The sequence below is a fragment of the Rhodotorula toruloides genome (genome assembly GCF_000320785.1).
Source record: "Rhodotorula toruloides NP11 unplaced genomic scaffold Scaffold7, whole genome shotgun sequence".
Taxonomy (NCBI): domain Eukaryota; kingdom Fungi; phylum Basidiomycota; class Microbotryomycetes; order Sporidiobolales; family Sporidiobolaceae; genus Rhodotorula; species Rhodotorula toruloides.
Window position 1 is genome coordinate 173,008 of NW_015622967.1, and position 16,364 is coordinate 189,371.

General features: G+C 61.1%; 5 protein-coding genes across 5 annotated transcripts; 4 read left to right on the top strand and 1 right to left on the bottom strand.

Moving 5' to 3' along the window:
* Positions 1-12: 12 nt before the first annotated feature.
* On the top strand, positions 13-2,016 carry RHTO_07463 (bud formation and morphogenesis protein; the record flags this gene model as incomplete). The annotated part of the gene is made up of 7 exons (XM_016421119.1): positions 13-126; positions 196-347; positions 403-568; positions 673-998; positions 1,090-1,410; positions 1,469-1,616; positions 1,684-2,016. 7 exons carry the CDS (start codon positions 13-15, stop codon positions 2,014-2,016), a joined length of 1,560 nt encoding a protein of 519 aa, XP_016274240.1.
* A 151-nt stretch (positions 2,017-2,167) lies between these two features.
* On the bottom strand, positions 2,168-3,180 carry RHTO_07464 (uncharacterized protein; the record flags this gene model as incomplete). The annotated part of the gene is made up of 4 exons (XM_016421120.1): positions 2,168-2,233; positions 2,322-2,530; positions 2,603-3,046; positions 3,111-3,180. 4 exons carry the CDS (start codon positions 3,178-3,180, stop codon positions 2,168-2,170), a joined length of 789 nt encoding a protein of 262 aa, XP_016274241.1.
* A 220-nt stretch (positions 3,181-3,400) lies between these two features.
* RHTO_07465 (ubiquitin-protein ligase E3 C) lies at positions 3,401-7,722 on the top strand (the record flags this gene model as incomplete). The annotated part of the gene is made up of 13 exons (XM_016421121.1): positions 3,401-3,574; positions 3,685-3,916; positions 3,977-4,085; positions 4,140-4,305; positions 4,363-5,720; positions 5,786-5,866; positions 5,931-6,455; positions 6,515-6,713; positions 6,775-6,910; positions 6,968-7,183; positions 7,244-7,496; positions 7,555-7,625; positions 7,685-7,722. 13 exons carry the CDS (start codon positions 3,401-3,403, stop codon positions 7,720-7,722), a joined length of 3,558 nt encoding a protein of 1,185 aa, XP_016274242.1.
* A 3,860-nt stretch (positions 7,723-11,582) lies between these two features.
* On the top strand, positions 11,583-13,451 carry RHTO_07466 (FEN-1 endonuclease; the record flags this gene model as incomplete). Its single annotated transcript, XM_016421122.1, has 12 exons — positions 11,583-11,595; positions 11,658-11,748; positions 11,822-11,929; positions 11,984-12,062; positions 12,124-12,187; positions 12,252-12,361; positions 12,422-12,472; positions 12,534-12,686; positions 12,747-12,965; positions 13,029-13,093; positions 13,153-13,273; positions 13,377-13,451. 12 exons carry the CDS (start codon positions 11,583-11,585, stop codon positions 13,449-13,451), a joined length of 1,149 nt encoding a protein of 382 aa, XP_016274243.1.
* A 373-nt stretch (positions 13,452-13,824) lies between these two features.
* Positions 13,825-16,361, top strand: RHTO_07467 (histone acetyltransferase; the record flags this gene model as incomplete). Its single annotated transcript, XM_016421123.1, has 7 exons — positions 13,825-13,986; positions 14,052-15,077; positions 15,139-15,228; positions 15,304-15,369; positions 15,425-15,499; positions 15,559-15,652; positions 15,706-16,361. 7 exons carry the CDS (start codon positions 13,825-13,827, stop codon positions 16,359-16,361), a joined length of 2,169 nt encoding a protein of 722 aa, XP_016274244.1.
* Between the last annotated feature and the right edge of the window lie 3 nt (positions 16,362-16,364).

Sequence of the window (16,364 nt, forward strand, 5' to 3'; positions counted from 1 at the left end):
CGGTGCGACGGGATGGTGCACCCGCGCAGGACACCGTGGAGCACACTGAGCGAGTTCACACACGTGCACGACCTCGTATTCGCACACTCGGCCACACCCACCTCGCAACTCGACGCCCTCGAGACGGTGCGCTCACTCCCCCTCCTCATCATCCAACCCACCCACTCTCGCTCACCCGTCGCATCGTAAGGGCAGATCAACGTCTGGCTGGCACGAGGAAACTGCCCTCACGCCGTAGAATCAACAGCAGCGCTCCTCACCCTCGTCCTCCGCGACTCCAACTCCCCTCACCATGCCCCTCACTCAACCCACGACCTCCGTCTCGCCTACGCAATGGCCATCGTCCGGTGCGCGCACCTCACCTTCCTCTCCCATCTTCCACGCTGACTCGCCCGCACGCAGATTCGTCAACTCCCTCGTCGACCCACTCCAGACAACCTACTTCGCTCGCTCGATCGCCTCCCTCGCGCAGCAGATCCAGCTCCCGCTGTGGTTCGTCGAGCTGAGGCACCAGGCGACCCACGAGAACTTGCCCAGCTTGGGTGTGTTGAGGGACGCCGCGAGGCAGGTCAGTCTGCGCGCGCTTCTTCGTCGCTTTCTGTCTCGAGGGCTCGTTCCTGCGACGAGAGCTGGCTCGAGTGGATCGAAGCTGACACGTTCGATGTCTCGCAGGCGCTGGACTGGCTCTACACGCACTACTGGTCTGCCGCGCTCTCCTCCTCCTCCACTACATCCACAACCCCCGTCCTCCCACCCCTCGACCTCTCCCCACTCCGCACCCTCCTCCTAACAACCTACAAATCCCTCTCCAAGTCCACCCTGCGAGATGCGTCACTCGTAGGCCGAACGAGGGGGGAGATGAGAGCTTGTTTGGGAGAAGTGGAGAGGTGGGTTGGGGAGAACTCCCTGGGAGGTGTGGGGGCGGGGAGGGAGAGAGCGTGGGAGGGAGTGGCAGAGGTGTTGTGGAGTGAAGGGGGTCTCGTACCTCTCGCTAAGAAGTGCGTCCCTTCTCCTTCCTCTCTTTCCCCTCCCTTCTCCACGAGAGACTGACCCGGCTTGCTGGTGCAGGAAACGCCCCACCCCCCGCAGTCCCTCCCTCTCACCCGACCTCCTCGCGCTCTGGACACCCCTCATCACGCACCTCGACTCCCTCCCCTCCGCTTCCTCTTCCTCGACAACGTTCTCGGACGTATTGATCAAGCGCGGACTCGACATACTCTGCACCTTGGAGGGTGGAGAGACGGCGGATAAGAGCTATGTGGCGTGCGTGAGCGCGTGGGCAGGCGAGTTGGTGAAGGATGCGCCGGTCTCGCTCGAGCCGGAGGGGGAGGAGGAAGAGGGCGAGGGGGGAGAGGGGGGAGTGAGTCTGAAGGGAGTGATCAAGAGCTGCTTGCTCGCTCGAACTCCGGCGTGCGTCTTCCGAACTCTTTATCAAAGCACTCACGGCTGACGCGTCCGACTTGAGCAGCGCGCTTGGGTTGATCGACTCCCTCTTCGCCTCTCGCTCGCAATCCCCCTCGGCAGCGGAAGACGCAGCCCTGAAGGACCTGATAGACCGGACTACCCCGCTCCTCGCACTGGCGCGCCAAGTGTCCCAATCCGCGTCCGGCTCATTCGTGCGTCCTCCCGTCTCCTTTTCTTCCTGCTTCCTCGGTTGCTGATGCTCGGTAGGGGTTCGTGCAGGGCTCACGGGTCGAGACAGCGGAGGAGGCTACGAGACTTATCGACTCGCTCGTGTCCCGCTCCGCCGACCTCGCCTCTCACTTCTCCCCGAATCCTCCCGTTCCCGCTCCCGCTCCTCCCAGCTCTGCAGCGCAGGGCGAAGGACGAACGGAGGAGTGGCCGAGGAGGGTTCAAGGGTGGAGGAAGAAGCCTATTGGAGCGTTGCCTGCGGGAGGATTTGCGGGATTGGACTTGGCACCTCTCCGCTGCTGCTCATTGAGCAACGTGGTTCAGTTGGCTACTCGCGCTGCGTGGACAGGGCGGGAGGGATGGGAGAAGGGTGATGGATGGTGAGCGTGTGGGCAATGCAGGTGGTGGTGGCTACAACATTTGACGTGGGCCGAGAATACTCCGAAAACGATGACGCGATGCGAGAGAAGAACGACAGCGCAAGAGACGAGAGGGGCGGGGCATCCGGAAGGAAAGGAGAAAAACGAAAGCGGGTTCATCGCTTTTGCTTCTTTTGCGTGTCGCCTGCCGCTGCAAGGTCGTCCTGTTTCCGCTTCTTCTTCTGCGATTCGCGCCCGGTATCCCACAGCGTCAGCGCACCGTCTCACACGACCTACTGCCGCGCGCCCCGTCACGGCCACGAAACTCACCTTCCTCCCCCCTCCCTTTTCTCCCCCTCGTCCCTCCCACAAACTCATATCAAACCCACTCAACCCACCCTGCTTGAGCGTGAATGCGTCTCGGAGTTGGGAGGGGTCGAGAGGGTGGATCGGCGGACAGGGAGCGGGGTCGGGGTTCGAGATTAGGTAGAGGAGGGAGGAGGAGGGGTGGGAGGAGGGGTGTGGTTGGGAGATGCGGCCTGCTCGTTGGATCGAGTCGTCAGAATGAGCTTGTGAGTAGGGAAAGGGAGGAAAGAGGGACGTGGACGAACCAAGCACGTCTCCAACCATGTAATCGAACGACTTGTCCATCTTTGGTCGTTTGGGTTTCTTCCCGCCCGCGCCCGCTCCGTCCGCACTCTCTGCGCCCGCAGCGACCGTCGTCCCAGCCAACTTGATCCCTCCAAGCGTGATCTTCAGTCCCGCCCCTACAGTTTTCGCTTCCCCCGCCGCGGGAGCAGAGGAGGAGGCAGGCATAGGACTCGCTGGAGAAGCCTTCAACTGTCCGCCCTGCGCCGCAAGTTGCGCTGCCTTGCCCAACAACACTTGGCCCTTGACCGCTCCCCCTCCCGCCTCAACCTCCTCTGCGCCGGCCGAGCCTGGGATGGGAGCGAGGTTCGCGGGCAGGTAGGGGCGGAGAAAGGTATCGTAGAGGGGCGAGAGGTGGAAGAGGGAGATCAGGTCTTGGGTGCCGGAGAGGGGGGAGGGGTGTGGGTCTGCTTGACGACACCGCAGGAATCAGTCGACATCAATGAGTGTAGAGAGTGAGCGGGAACGCACTGTGAGGCTGCAGGAGATACTGCGCCCATGGCTTTGCTGGGTCGGGAGGAGGAGGCGGAGGGTCGCTCATGGTCAAGAGCTTCGAGCGGGCGGGGCGAGCAAGTGCGGCGTCGGGGTTGTCCGCCCCCACTTCTGCGCGTAGAGCAGTCGTTCAATCCAGCGTAAAGCGAGTCCTCGAGCGGGTGAGCTGACGTGAGCCTGGTCGATGGAAGGAGCGAGAGAGCGACTTCGTCTCCTGCCACAACGCCTCTCTCTTCCTGAGACTGGCTGAGAGTCTCAGAGGCTACGGTATGGACAGCCTGTTCACGGGATCGGCCCGCGCACGACCACAGATCAACCTCGGCGGACGACAAGGCGACTCGAACCAACCGGCATCGCACCTCGACCTCGTCCAGCGCGCGAGGCAGGAGCGCGAGCAGCGCGAGAGGGACAGGAAGAAGGCGGCGGCGGCGCTGTCGATTCAGGTGAGTCCCAGAGGCGATGTGAGAGGAGGCTGACGTCCTCCCTCTTCGTTCACTCGATCCCGAAGGTGGCGCCGATTCGATGGACTGACTCTCGTTCGTACGGCGTGCAGGCGTTCTATCGAGGCAGGAAAGCTGCTCGACAGGCGCGCTCCGGCTTTCGCTCGCAGTTCGACGTCCTCATTCCCGTTTCGACACCCGCGAACGCTCCTCCTCCTTCTGCGGACAAGGTCCTTGCTGCGTCTCGTCTCCTGGCTATTGCGTACTCTCCGGGTGATAAGGAGGACGTCAAGAGGCTCGCGGCATGGAGCAGGACGGTGTTGAAGACGGCGCAGGGCGGGACAGGTGCGTTCGCGAAATTCGAAGTTGGCCTTTCGCAAGCTGACCCTCCCTTCCTGCGAGCAGACAAGACGCCGCTCCTCTTCTCGTTGTATCGCGTCGATGCGGAGAGCTGGGTAACGCTGAGTCGGATGATCGGGACTCTGCTGTTCACCGAAGCGACCGCATCTCCTTTGTGCGTACCCTCTCTCACACCTCCCGCCTGCATCCGCTGACCGACCTCCTGCAGACTCCCTCAATCTCCACTCTTTCTCGAGATCGCCAAGATTCTCGCTGATCCCGCCTCGTACGCCAAGTGGAAGGCGCTGGCGCAAGTACCGAGGGACGGCTTGCTCGCGTACTTGCTCGAGCAGAAGGCGTTTTATCCTCGGCTTGGGCAGGCGATCGCCTCTATCGTGCGTGTGTTTCCTAGCTTGTCTCGAGTTTCGGCACTGACTTTGCGATTCTCGCAGCCGCCCGAACAGCGCTCCCATCCCTCCCTTTCGGCACTCATCTCGCTCTCGCTTCTCCCTCTTCGCGCGTACCCTCCACCTGCATCAACGACACACGCTACATCTCCCCAGCGTGCCGCCGCTCTCCTCTCTTGCGCACTCTCGATCCTCACCGTTCCTCTCTTGATACCCCACCGACTCTCGCCCGCCCTCCTTACGACCCTCACCACATCCGTCCCCTACTGGGACCTCCTCGCCTCTCTCACATCCGACGTCGCGCTCCCTCAGCTCGCAGCTCTGTCAGAAGGAGAAACGGCAGTCTTGCTGGCGCATGTCGTCGAGCTGGGCAAGGCGCGGCTCAATACCACGACGAAGGGTGCGGGAGGCGTGGAAAACGGGAAACAGGCATTGGCGTACCTGGAGTGTGTGAGGGGGTTGTTGACGAGGTTGCCGGTTGGGGTGTTTGAGGAGTCGGGCAGGAAGAAGGACAAAGGGAAGGAGCGCGCGAGATCGATCGAGGAGGACGGTGGCGACGATTCGGATGTGGATGAGGAGGAGGTAGAACGTGCGAGGGTGGCGGTCGGGACGTCGAGGGACAGGGACGACGAGGGCGATGCGATCATGTCGCCTGCTCCGCCATCCGTCCCTGCCATTCCCGCCCGCCTCAATCTCGACTCGCGCGTTCGCGCGTCTCTCCTCCACATCGCCTCGCCCGCGCATGTGGCAACGGTCCTCGCTCTCTCGAACCGCTACTCCGCCTCGACCCGCCCAGCTTTGAGCGGCCTCCTCGTCACCCTTCTCGCGCACCTCTCGTCACCCTCGCTCACTCTCTCGACGGCCCCTTCCTCTTCCTCTTCGCCTTCCTCGCATAGTCCATCCCTCCGCGACCAAACCCTCAACGCCCTCCTCTACTCCCCCTCCGCGTCGGGCCTCCTTCGCGAACTCTACCGCGGCTACATCCGCTCCTCGCCCCTCGGCCGCACCCTCTCCTCCGCCAAGCGCGAGAAGAGCGGCGTCGTTCTCTCCGCCCTCGCAGACGAGAGGTACAAGGACGAATGGCCGGTCCTGGTGCTCGCGCTCGAAATGTTCAGCAGAAGTCTCGTTACGATGGGCGACGACGAGTTCTACTCCAGTGCAGGAGGCGCGTTCGGAGGAGCCGCAACAGGCGGGGCAAAGTCGAGGAACCCGCTCACGCTCGACGAAGTCATCGGACTGAGCGGGATGATTCGGAATGCTGCATTCGCGATGTATTGGCAGGACGACGGGACGGCCGCATCGAGCGGGCCGGGAGCGGACATGGTCGTCGGGACGGGCGGATGGAAGAGGGAGGACGTCAGGGCTTTGATGACGAGGTTCTTGCAGCAGGTTCACGCGAGGGAGTGCGTTCGCTCTGGCTACGTCTGCCTCTACATAGCGAGTCGCTGACGATCATTGGTGCTCGCAGTTCGAGAAGGCAGTTCACGCCCGAGGGACACTGGCATATGACCGGTGCGATAGACATGCGCAGCTTTGTCGAGACGGCAGTGTGCGTGAAGACGTCGGTCCTTCGGCTCATGAGACTTGACTGACCTTCAAACGCCCACGCGCAGCTATGAGGACAACCGCCTCGACAACGAGGGCGAAGGACCGGACGACCAGCCCGCTCTGCATGGCCCGATCTCGCCTGAGGACGAAGAGGACCATTACGCCAATAACGACTTCCGACGACGTTTGGGAATGCGGGGTCAGATCCACAGGTCCGCTCGCGGTCAGCCCGCACCGCGCACCCGCTCCTCCGTCCTCTCGAAGCGCCAGCTCGCCCTCATCTCGCCTCGCCTCGGTATCCTCAACAACATCCCCTTCGTCGTACCTTTCGAGACGCGCGTCGCCATCTTCCGCCAATTCATCGACAAAGACTTTGCGAAGCTTGGTTTGGGCGACGCGACTTCGTATGCGGCGAGGTCGAGGCACAGGGCCGTGGTCAGGCGGACGCACCTTGCCGAGGACGCTTACACGCACATGAATGGGCTCGGACCGGAGCTGAAGAAGCGCATCGAGATCGTCTTTATCGACGAGCACGGGATGGAGGAGAGCGGCATCGATGGTGGTGGCCTGTTCAAGGAGCTCCTGACGAGGTGCGTTCGCCGCTATTCCCTCCACCGAGTTCTTCCGCTCATGGCAGCCCGCTGCGCAGCCTCTCGAAGGAAGTCTTCGACACGAACCGCGGATTGTGGCTCGCGACGTCCGAGCAGGAGATCTACCCGAATCCGCATGCGTATGCCAAGGAATCGACGCAGCTCTCGTGGTTCACGTTCGTCGGCAGGATCCTCGGCAAGGCCATCTACTCGGGCATCCTTGTCAACGTCAAGTTTGCCAACTTCTTCCTTGCGAAGGTGCGTTTCGAAGTCGATGTGGGAGCTTGTTGCGATGCTGACCTGCGTTGTACGCTCGCAGTGGCTTGGACGGCAGAGCTACCTCGACGATCTCGCTTCTCTCGACCCGGAGCTGTACAACGGCTTGCTCAAGCTGAAGAATTACCCCGGCAATGTTGAGGAGGACCTCGCGCTCAACTTTACCATCACCGAAGAAGGTGCGTTGCGTGTTGCTCGGCTCGAGAATGCAGAGGCTGACTGCCGCACATGCGCAGACTTTGGCGTCTCCCGCTCGATCGACCTCATCCCCGGCGGTTCCGAGATCCCCGTCACGAACGACAACCGCATGCAGTACATCGTTCTCGTCAGCAACTACCGCCTCAACGTTCAGATCGCGCCGCAATGCCGCGCGTTCTACCAGGGCTTGTTCGAGATCATCAACCCGCGCTGGCTGCACATGTTCAACCAGTCCGAGCTGGCAGTCCTTGTCGGTGCGTTACACGGCTCTTTAATTCCCTCGTTGTGTGCACGCTGACTTGCTGGATCTGCAGGCGGCACGGAGGAGGCCATCGACATCGAGGATCTCAAGGCCAACACCGTCTACAGCGGCTTCGCCGAGGAGGAGAACACGCCGACCATCCGCGCCTTCTGGGACGTCGTCGAGTCGTTCGACAAGGACCAGCGCGCCAAGCTCGTCAAGTTTGTCACGTCGTGCGAGCGCCCACCCCTCCTCGGCTTTGGGCAGCTCAACCCGAAGTTCGCGATCCGCAACGCTGGCGGTGACCAGACGAGGTTGCCCACGAGGTGCGTTGTTGTTGCGTCTCTCGCTCGTTCGCTCGCTTACGCCTGCTCTTCCTCCCAGCGCGACCTGCGTCAACCTTCTCAAGCTACCGGACTACCAGGACCCGAACAACCTGCGCGAGAAGCTCATCTGTGCGTAGCGCGTCTCTCTATTGCTCTCTTGACCCGTCGCTGACCGTCGCACGCTACAGATGCGATCAATTCGGGCGCCGGCTTCGACCTTTCCTGAATCCTCTTGCTCTCGCCGTACCCGCATCCGCCGCATTTGCCGTTCCCTGCTTGTTGCAACATCGTTTTGCCATCTCCTTGACTAAGTGTGTGTGCAGCTGGTGCTGTGGGATGCGACAGCTGAACGGCAGCGACGCTGTCTGCTGTCGAGGGGACGGATAGCCTGTTGTCCTGCCCTCGCCGGCTAAGGCATCCATCCATCCCTTCTTCCTCTTCTCCAGACTTGTTGCTGGTGCACTACTGGAGGAGTGTAAGGACTGTCAGGACAAGCGAAGGATAGGCGAGCGAGCCTCGCAGGCTAGCGAGGCGTCCTCCTCTCTCTTTGCTGCGTTTGGACGCTTCCGCAGCGCACGTCGGGATCTGCGGGAGGCAAAAGAGGATGCTGCGGGGTGTCTGAGCACGCTGCAGCAAAAGATAGTGCCCCGAGAGAGGATCGAACTCTCGACCTCGGGATTGCAAGCGCGAAGCGCCCTCATGTTGTTGCGCCGTCCAGCTTGTGCAAGCTAGGCGCCGATACTATGAGACCCACGTGATAGCCAACTACACCATCGAGGCACTGGTTGATGTCGAAGCGACGGCGAGCTGGCAGTGGTGAGCTTCGTCGTCGACAGGAGGAGGAGATGCGCGGCGGCGAAGGTGGCTGCTCACTCCTGTAGCATCGCAATGGCCGGTGAGTGACGCTAGGTGCTGCTGAACAGGCTATGTCGCGAAAGATGGCCCGGAAGGGCGAAGTGAAAGAGGAACGAGACGAGGGGAGGGATGGACGGCGACCCTTTTCGCCTCTCTCATCTCCACCTGACCTGCTGTGCCTCGAAGTTCTGTCCCCTTGATTTGCACTATCCTACAGATACAAGGCAGCCGAAGGGCGGGGAGGGGAGCCGGAGAGGACGGATTCAGCTTGGGAAGGCCCTCTTCGGTTTCTCGCTCGTCTCACGTCGCCCAAACGTCCCGCTTCACTTTCAGGCATCTCCTACCGTTACTTTACACACTATGTAAGGTGTAGGAGTCCAGCGGAAGTCAGGGGAGAGCCTGAGAGCCAGGGAGGTATCGTACTTTGTCCTTCGGAGTTCGGACGAATGAGATGAAGATAGCAGCAGGAGACGCCAAACACTCGAATATCACTAGTGAATGTTGACACTGTCAAGGAGCAATTTGACCACAAGAAGTAGGGGTGAACGTCAGGAAGCAACGATTTACCGGAGGCGAGAAGCTGAGCAAAGGAGCTTCGAGCCAGCCGAACAGACTCTTGTGGATGCCAAAGCACTGATTTGAGTCCTCGCTTGGACTTGCCTCTGCAAGCTGGTACAGCGCACTGCCATTTTCCTCAAGCAAGAGAGACGAAGGACGGAGATCCTCTATTTCTTGTATGTACAGCCCAACTCGGTACAACGTTCCCCAAGTCAGGATGTCCTGGCTTCAGTGAGGGGTGGATAGGTCTGCATGTCCAAATGAAAGGAAGACTCGTACGACGAGGCAAGCGTCCTCTTCCTCGGCAGGTTTTACCCCTTCGTCCGTGGCAGCTCCTGCTGGCATGTACCTGGTTGGGCCCTGCAGTACTCAGCTTGTGCGGGAAGCAGGCTGTCACAGCAGCAAGGCTGAGTGTGGTTGAGATGGACATTGGCTGGAGGAAGGAAGGAGCTACTCACTGTACTCGGGGACAGACTGTGCAAGCCGCCCGCCGCCAGTAAGCTATGCTGTGAGTTGCACTGACTGCCTGTCATCACTAGACTGCAAGCATGGGATGTGCATACGCAAAGGACAACAGAAGCGACAGCGCAATGCTCACCTGCTGCGTTGGACGCCCTACTACGCACGCCTTTCTGTCTCCTAGGCATTGAACACACGCCAGGTGTTACACAATCAACTCAAAGCTCCACGAAGATCTGTCAAGCTGCTACAAGGCAATAAAGAACGCTTTCCTGGGAGTTGGGAAGGCCATCTCAGGGAGTGGATCGGCACAATGGCTTTCTCGGTAGACACGACTGTACACTCCGCTCCTGCGACTGCTTTGACGTCTCCTCAACCACCAGATACAGCGCAGACTCGGCAGGCGACGCAGGAAGACGACAGGACGCCGCAAACCTCGTCGGCGGCGAAAGCCGCCTCCGCATCGGGGAATTTGTTCCGCCCTTGTCTCCGCACCTCTCCCCGCTCCTCCCAGCACCTCTTCTCGACGTTTGCAAGTGCTCAGCGACCCGAACGAGCCCGCAAGATGCGACTTTGGCTGGTCTGGCCTCAGAATGCCCTCCTGAGCGCTCTCTCTACTGGGCCGATTCGAGCCGTTCTTGGACGGCCGGCACCGTGCGGAATTAGAATTTCCATAAAAATGGTCGTACACCAAGCAGCGGTAGCTCAGTGGTAGAGCGGTCGACTGCAGTCCAGAACTGAGAAGTTTGGTTTCCTCCAAAGCTCACTCTGAAGCACATCGTCAGGTCCCCGGTTCAAACCCGGGTCGCTGCTTTTTGCCTCCTACGCACACGTCTGGGGTCCAGGAAGACGCTCCGCTAACGTCTGGGGGTCCGGTAGAAGGGGTCGGAACGGGGAGTGAGGTTGCTCGGCTCCCCATGCTCTCCCTCGACTCCCGATGGCCTCCCAGACCTTGCATAACATCTCTTTTGGCGGTAGGAGACGCCTGAACGCGAAGCGGGACGTCTGCGCGACGTGAGACGAGCGAGAAACCGAAGAGGGCCTTCCCAAGCTGAATCCGTTCTCTCCGGTTTCCTTCGTCCCCAATAGTTTGTGTCGTCGCTGGAGCGCCGTGCAAAGCAGGAGGACAGAGCCTCGGAATGAAGCAGCGCAGACAAAGAGGCGGGGAATGAGATCCTCGTTCGTCCCCTCCCTCGTCTCGCTCCTCTTCCGCTTCGCCCTTCCAGGCTATCTTTTGCGGCATAGCCTGTTCAGCAGCACCTAGCGTCACTCACCGGCCATTGCGATGCTACAGGAGTGAGCAGCCACCTTCGCCGCCGCGCATCTCCTCCTCCTGTCGACGACGAAGCTCACCACTGCCAGCTCGCCGTCGCTTCGACATCAACCAGTGCCTCGATGGTGTAGTTGGCTATCACGTGGGTCTCATAGTATCGGCGCCTAGCTTGCACAAGCTGGACGGCGCAACAACATGAGGGCGCTTCGCGCTTGCAATCCCGAGGTCGAGAGTTCCGCCTCGTCCGCTTCCTTACGCGCCTCCTTCAATAGCTTGCATGCCAGTTCTCGACGTTGCGCGACCAAGCTTACTGTCCGTAGATCAGCAAAGCCGCGAGAAGCGGAGGAGACGCATCTGCACTCCATTGGCGGCATCTCCGTCTCCGCTTGCTCACATCCGCCACATAAGCCCCTTTCCTGCACACTGCTCAGGACCTACAACTCGCCTGCCCTGCGCACGAAAGAAGCGCCGTCTCGCTTTCCCCCTCGCCCATCGCGTTGCGTCACGTCCTCAACCTTTGACATCTTTCCCTCGTCCTCACGCTGCTCGCCAAGCTTGCCAGGCTCACACACACGCGCTAGTGCACTCAGTGTGAGCTTCAGTCTCGCGCGCAGCCGCTTGCGCGGTCTCTTTTCTTCTCCACCCGGCCTCATCGCACTTCCAGCGATCTCGAAAAGCACGGCGAACGCACCACGGGCAGCGCACGGGAGTCAGCCAGACGGCATCAAGGAGCGGGCAAAGAGCCTGGACGAAGCGCACGGGCCGACTGGAGCGAGGTGGATCAGCAGTCGACCGGGTTAGAACAACGGCGACGAGAAGAACGAGGGGTAACGCTGGCTGCGACCTGCAGTACAGGCTGACATGTTCGTTCGTGACCACGCAGACTACCAACAAACCCTCCCACCCCTTTTCCCCTCTTTCTGCCCTCCCGCGACGCCAAGATGGGTATCAAGGGTGCGTTTCCTTCTAATTTGTCGCGCATATCCAGCTATCTGACCAGTCATCCGCTCGTGCAGGTCTCACCGCGCTCATCAACGACTTTGCGCCGAAGGCGATCAAGCAGGCCGAGATGAAGACGCTCTTTGGCCGCAAGGTCGCGATTGATGCGTGCGTCCGCTTCGACTGCAAGGGCTGCGCACTCACTCGACTGTGGTTGACCTGTACCGCTCCCTCCGCCCAGCTCCATGTCGATCTACCAGTTCCTCATCGCCGTGCGCCAGCAAGACGGCCAGCAGCTGATGAACGAGGCAGGCGAGACGACGTCGCATCTCATGGGTCTCTTCTACAGGTGCGAGCAATTTCATTCGTCCCAACGTGCCTTCGCTGACGCGGGAACGCGCAGGACCATCCGCATGGTCGAGAACGACCTCAAGCCTTGCTACGTCTTCGATGGCAAGCCGCCGCAGCTCAAGTCCAACGTCGTGAGTATGCAGTTCCCAGTCTTTCGAGAACCGTCACTGAGAGACGACCGATCTTGCGCAGCTCAAGAAGCGTTTTTCGAACCGTCAGGAGGCGAAGGAGGACGAGGAGGAGGCAAAGGAGACCGGTAAGCCCAGTCTTCTGTCCTCTTCGAGTTATTACTTTGCGACCAACGCTCGCGACTCTCTCAGGTACCGCCGAGGATGTCGACAGGCTCAGCCGTCGCCAGGTCAAGGTTACGAAGGAGCATAACGAGGAGTGCCGCAGGTTGTTGACGTTGATGGGCATTCCTTGGGTCGAGGTGCGTGTCGCGCATACTGTGCGCTCGCGGGACGCGAAAGAGCTGACATTCATTCCGCAGGCTCCGTCTGAAGCCGAGGCGCAGTGCGCTGAGCTCTGCCGCGGCGGTCTCGTTCGTTCCCTGCGCTCTCTCGCTCGACACACTTCGCCCACTAACACTGAGCTGGCCGCAGGTCTACGGTGCCGGCTCGGAGGACATGGACACGCTCACCTTCAATTCGCCGATCGTCCTCCGTCACCTCACCTTCTCCGAAGCGCGCAAGATGCCGATCGACATCATCTCGCTCGATGAGGTGCTCAAGGGTCTCGACTTGACGATGGACAAGGTGAGTTGCCTGCCTGAAGTGCCGCGCAGAGACGCCGGCTGACCCTAGCCCGCTCCGCAGTTCATCGACATGTGCATGCTCTGCGGCTGCGACTACCTCGAGCCCATCAAGGGTGTCGGTGCCAAGACCGCTCTCAAGCTCGTCAGGGACTACGAGACGATGGACGACATTCTCGCGCACTTGAGGAAGGGCAAGAATCCTCCGCCTGAGGACTGGCCGTACGAGGAGGCACGCAAGTTGTTCCAGAAGCCGGATGTCAAGCCAGCGAAGGACATTGAGGTGCGTCGAGCGGAGCATTTGCCAGACTTCTGTTGCTGACTTGGGCCCGCCCTACTTGCGCAGCTCAAGTGGGAGGCGCCCGATGTCGAGGGTCTCGTCGACTTCCTCGTCCGCGAGAAGGGCTTCTCGTGCGTCGCCCGTACGTTTTATTTGCTCGAAACTGCTGATCTCGTCGTCACCTTGTCAGGGAGGAGCGTGTTCGCAAGGGCGCCGACAAGCTCAAGCTGCGCTTGTCCGCCAAGCAGCAGGGTCGTCTCGACGGCTTCTTCACGGTCCAGGCGCCGAAGGACGACGGCAAAAAGAGGAAGGTGCGTCACATTTCCCCGCTCACGGAACAGGCTGTCCAGCGGTGGCAGCAGTCCTCGGTGTCGACACTTCGAGGCTACCAGCTGACTCACATCACTCACACAGGCCGACGATAAGAAGGACGCGAAGGGCGGCAAGAAGGCCAAGACGGACTCGAAGGCCAAGGGCAAGAAGAAGTGATTGCCGACTGACTGTCCGAAAAGGCTGAAGGCGCCGCCATGTCGCTGATTGTACCCGCTTGCTCCGTCCATTGCTCTCCTCCACTTCGCTTATATACCCCGTCCACGCGACAATTTGCCTGTAATACCCGCTCCCTGCCATTCACGCTCGAGGAGGCAACGGTTGTAAGGATGCTTCCTGCTTCATTCCCGCTTCTTTCGTCCTCTCGACGTTCCCAGCCGTCGAACGTGTCCCATTGGGTCACTGAGTGCGCGAACAACGCGAAAGGGGAGCGACGACGCCCTTCCAACACTTCTCGGACGGGGTCGTCCAGAGGTTGGGTCACCTCGACACGCGCTCTCGGCTCCTTTGGCTTTGTGACTACTTCGCTAGCATGGAGCAAGGGTCTTCGACGGCTGAGGCTCCTACTGAACCGACCGCACCGGCTGTGCCCGCCGACCCGACTCCATCAACAAGTCGCGGAGGAGGGAAGGATAGCGAGGCGCTCTCGGCTGTTGCGAGGGGAAAGAAGCGCGCGAGAGAACCGAATGAAGCTGTGCGTACGGTGTGCCGTCTCGCAGGTTCAACGAGCTGACGAATCTGTCCTATCGGGACCCTTAGTCGCCTGCTCCCCCTCCCGCACCTCGAGTTGACTCTGGCCGCCGCATCGACCTCGTCATCTATGCCGGCTACGAGATCAGAGCTCAGTTCAGGTCGCCATATCCGCTGGACGAGCTTCCCGGAGCGAGTACAACAAGCGGAGACAAGGCTTCTCAGGCGGGAGCAGGAGAGAAGCGCGGACCAGGTCGCGAAGCGGGTGGGCGGTTCACGAAAAGGCTTCCGACGGTGAAGAAGGAGGGGACGCTTGAGCCTGAAGCGGCTTCTGCGGCGGTTCCGGCGGTGAAGGAGGAAGAGGACGTCTCGCCTGATTTCGCCTCAGGTTTCGCCTCAGCCATCGCGCCCAGTCCTGAGCTTGCAAGCTCACCAGCAGTCGAGTCGAGCGGTGCTCGGCACTCAGACAATTTCGTCGTGGAAGAGACCGATGCGGAATCGCCCGTCGACTCGCAGGTCGCAGCTTCTTTGACATCCGCCGCCGCTCCACCCTCAGCTCTCCCGCCAGATCGTTCCAAGCGTTCAGCGTCTACCCACACCGAAGCTACGCATCCCCCAGAGTCGATCGACGTAGACCACCCTTTGCCCTTCCAGCTCCCCTCAATGTCGACCTCCGCTTCGCTCGCCTCATCAGACAAACCCGTCGCATCTACATCCGCAGCCATCCTCTCCGACCAGCCTCAACCCTCCCTCAGTCCACCCGACTTGTCTCACCCTCTAGAAATCGATCCCGGCGGACACGCTCCTCCCGAACGCGGACGAGCTGGCCGCTTCCTCCCCAAACCGCCTGGCGAGACAGTCAAGGCGAAGCGAGCTGCCGAGCGGGCTGCTCGTCTCGCCGCGACAGCTGCGGGTGAAGCCGTCCCTCGCGTCACGCAACGACAGCAGCGGGAGATGGCTCGACGGGCGAGGGAGGAGAGGGAGAAGGAGCTGGCGAGGGAGAAGGACAACGAGCTGAAGGAGGAGGTGAAGCTCTTCGTGTGCGAGAAGTGCTTCAAGTACTTGGCTTTGCCCGTCGCCTATCTCGCTCACCAGGTTCGTCGTCTCCATTCGCTTCGCTCGGCTCGACCCGCTGACAAGATCTGAACTCTCGCAGAAGGAGTGCACCGTTACGCGACCGCCTGGGCGGCGGGTCTATCAGCGAGGCGCGACCAGCATCTGGGAGGTCGACGGAGCAGAGGCAAAGGTGCGCGCGCGTCCTCACCATTCAATCGCCTTTCGTTCGCTGCAAACAATGCTTACGCGTGTTGGTTCCGCACAGCTGTACTGCCAGAACCTGTGCCTCTTCGCCAAGCTGTTCATCGAGCACAAGTACATGTTCTTCGATGTGCGTCCTCGTCCCAACTCGCTATTAACACCTCAGCTCATGCGTCGATTCACAGGTCGAGGGCTTCACCTTCTACCTCTTGACGGAGGCGACAAGCAAGCAAGAATGGGTGCTCGGCTACTTCTCCAAAGTACGCGTACCCGTCTCTGCCCCTATCGCGACGCGCTGACATAGCTGCCCGGCTCGTAGGAGAAGATATCGTACGACGACTACAACCTCGCGTGCATCGTCGTCTTCCCGCCGTTCCGCCAGAAGGGCTGGGCGACGCTGCTGATCGAGTTCAGTGAGTTCACTGTCTTGCCCTCAGCGAGTCTTTCCTGACGCTCTCGTCCGCAGGCTACGAGCTATCCCGCCGCTTCTCCTCCACGGCCGGCACACCCGAACGACCACTCTCCGAACTCGGCCAGAAGGGCTACCTCGCGCACTGGACTGCCGTCCTCGTCCGCTACTTCCGCGCCGTGTTCGCCCTCCGCTGCGAACCGCCCTCCATTGAGTCGTTCGTGCCGAGTCGCAATGGCGTCTCGGTCTCGCCGACGAAGAGCACGACGCCCGGCGCGGGCGACGACGATGCCGAGCGAGAACGGCGGAAGCGGCAGCGGCGGTCGAAAGGCTGGGATGGCGAGTTGCCAGCTGGGACTGCGACGCTCGCCGCCTCACCCGCCAAGGCGTTCACGCTCCGCTCGACCAGGTCCAAGGCGCCTCGACAAGGCAGAATCGATCCAGTCGACGGGTCATTCGCCTTCCCGACGACGCTCGACGAGCTAGCCGACGCGGTCAACTTGCGCCCTGACGACGTCGCCTTTGCACTCGTCGAGTCTGGACTTGCGCAGTGGCGGCGGGGCGAGGGCGTGGTCAAGATCGAGGAGGGAGAGTCGGCGACCGACGCCGAGCTCGAACTGGTCATCACGCCCGAGCTGGTCGAGGAGGTTGCGGTCGCGTGCAGGGTCAAGCCGATGCCGATGCTGGACGTGGCGTACGTGTGCGGGCTGTAGCAG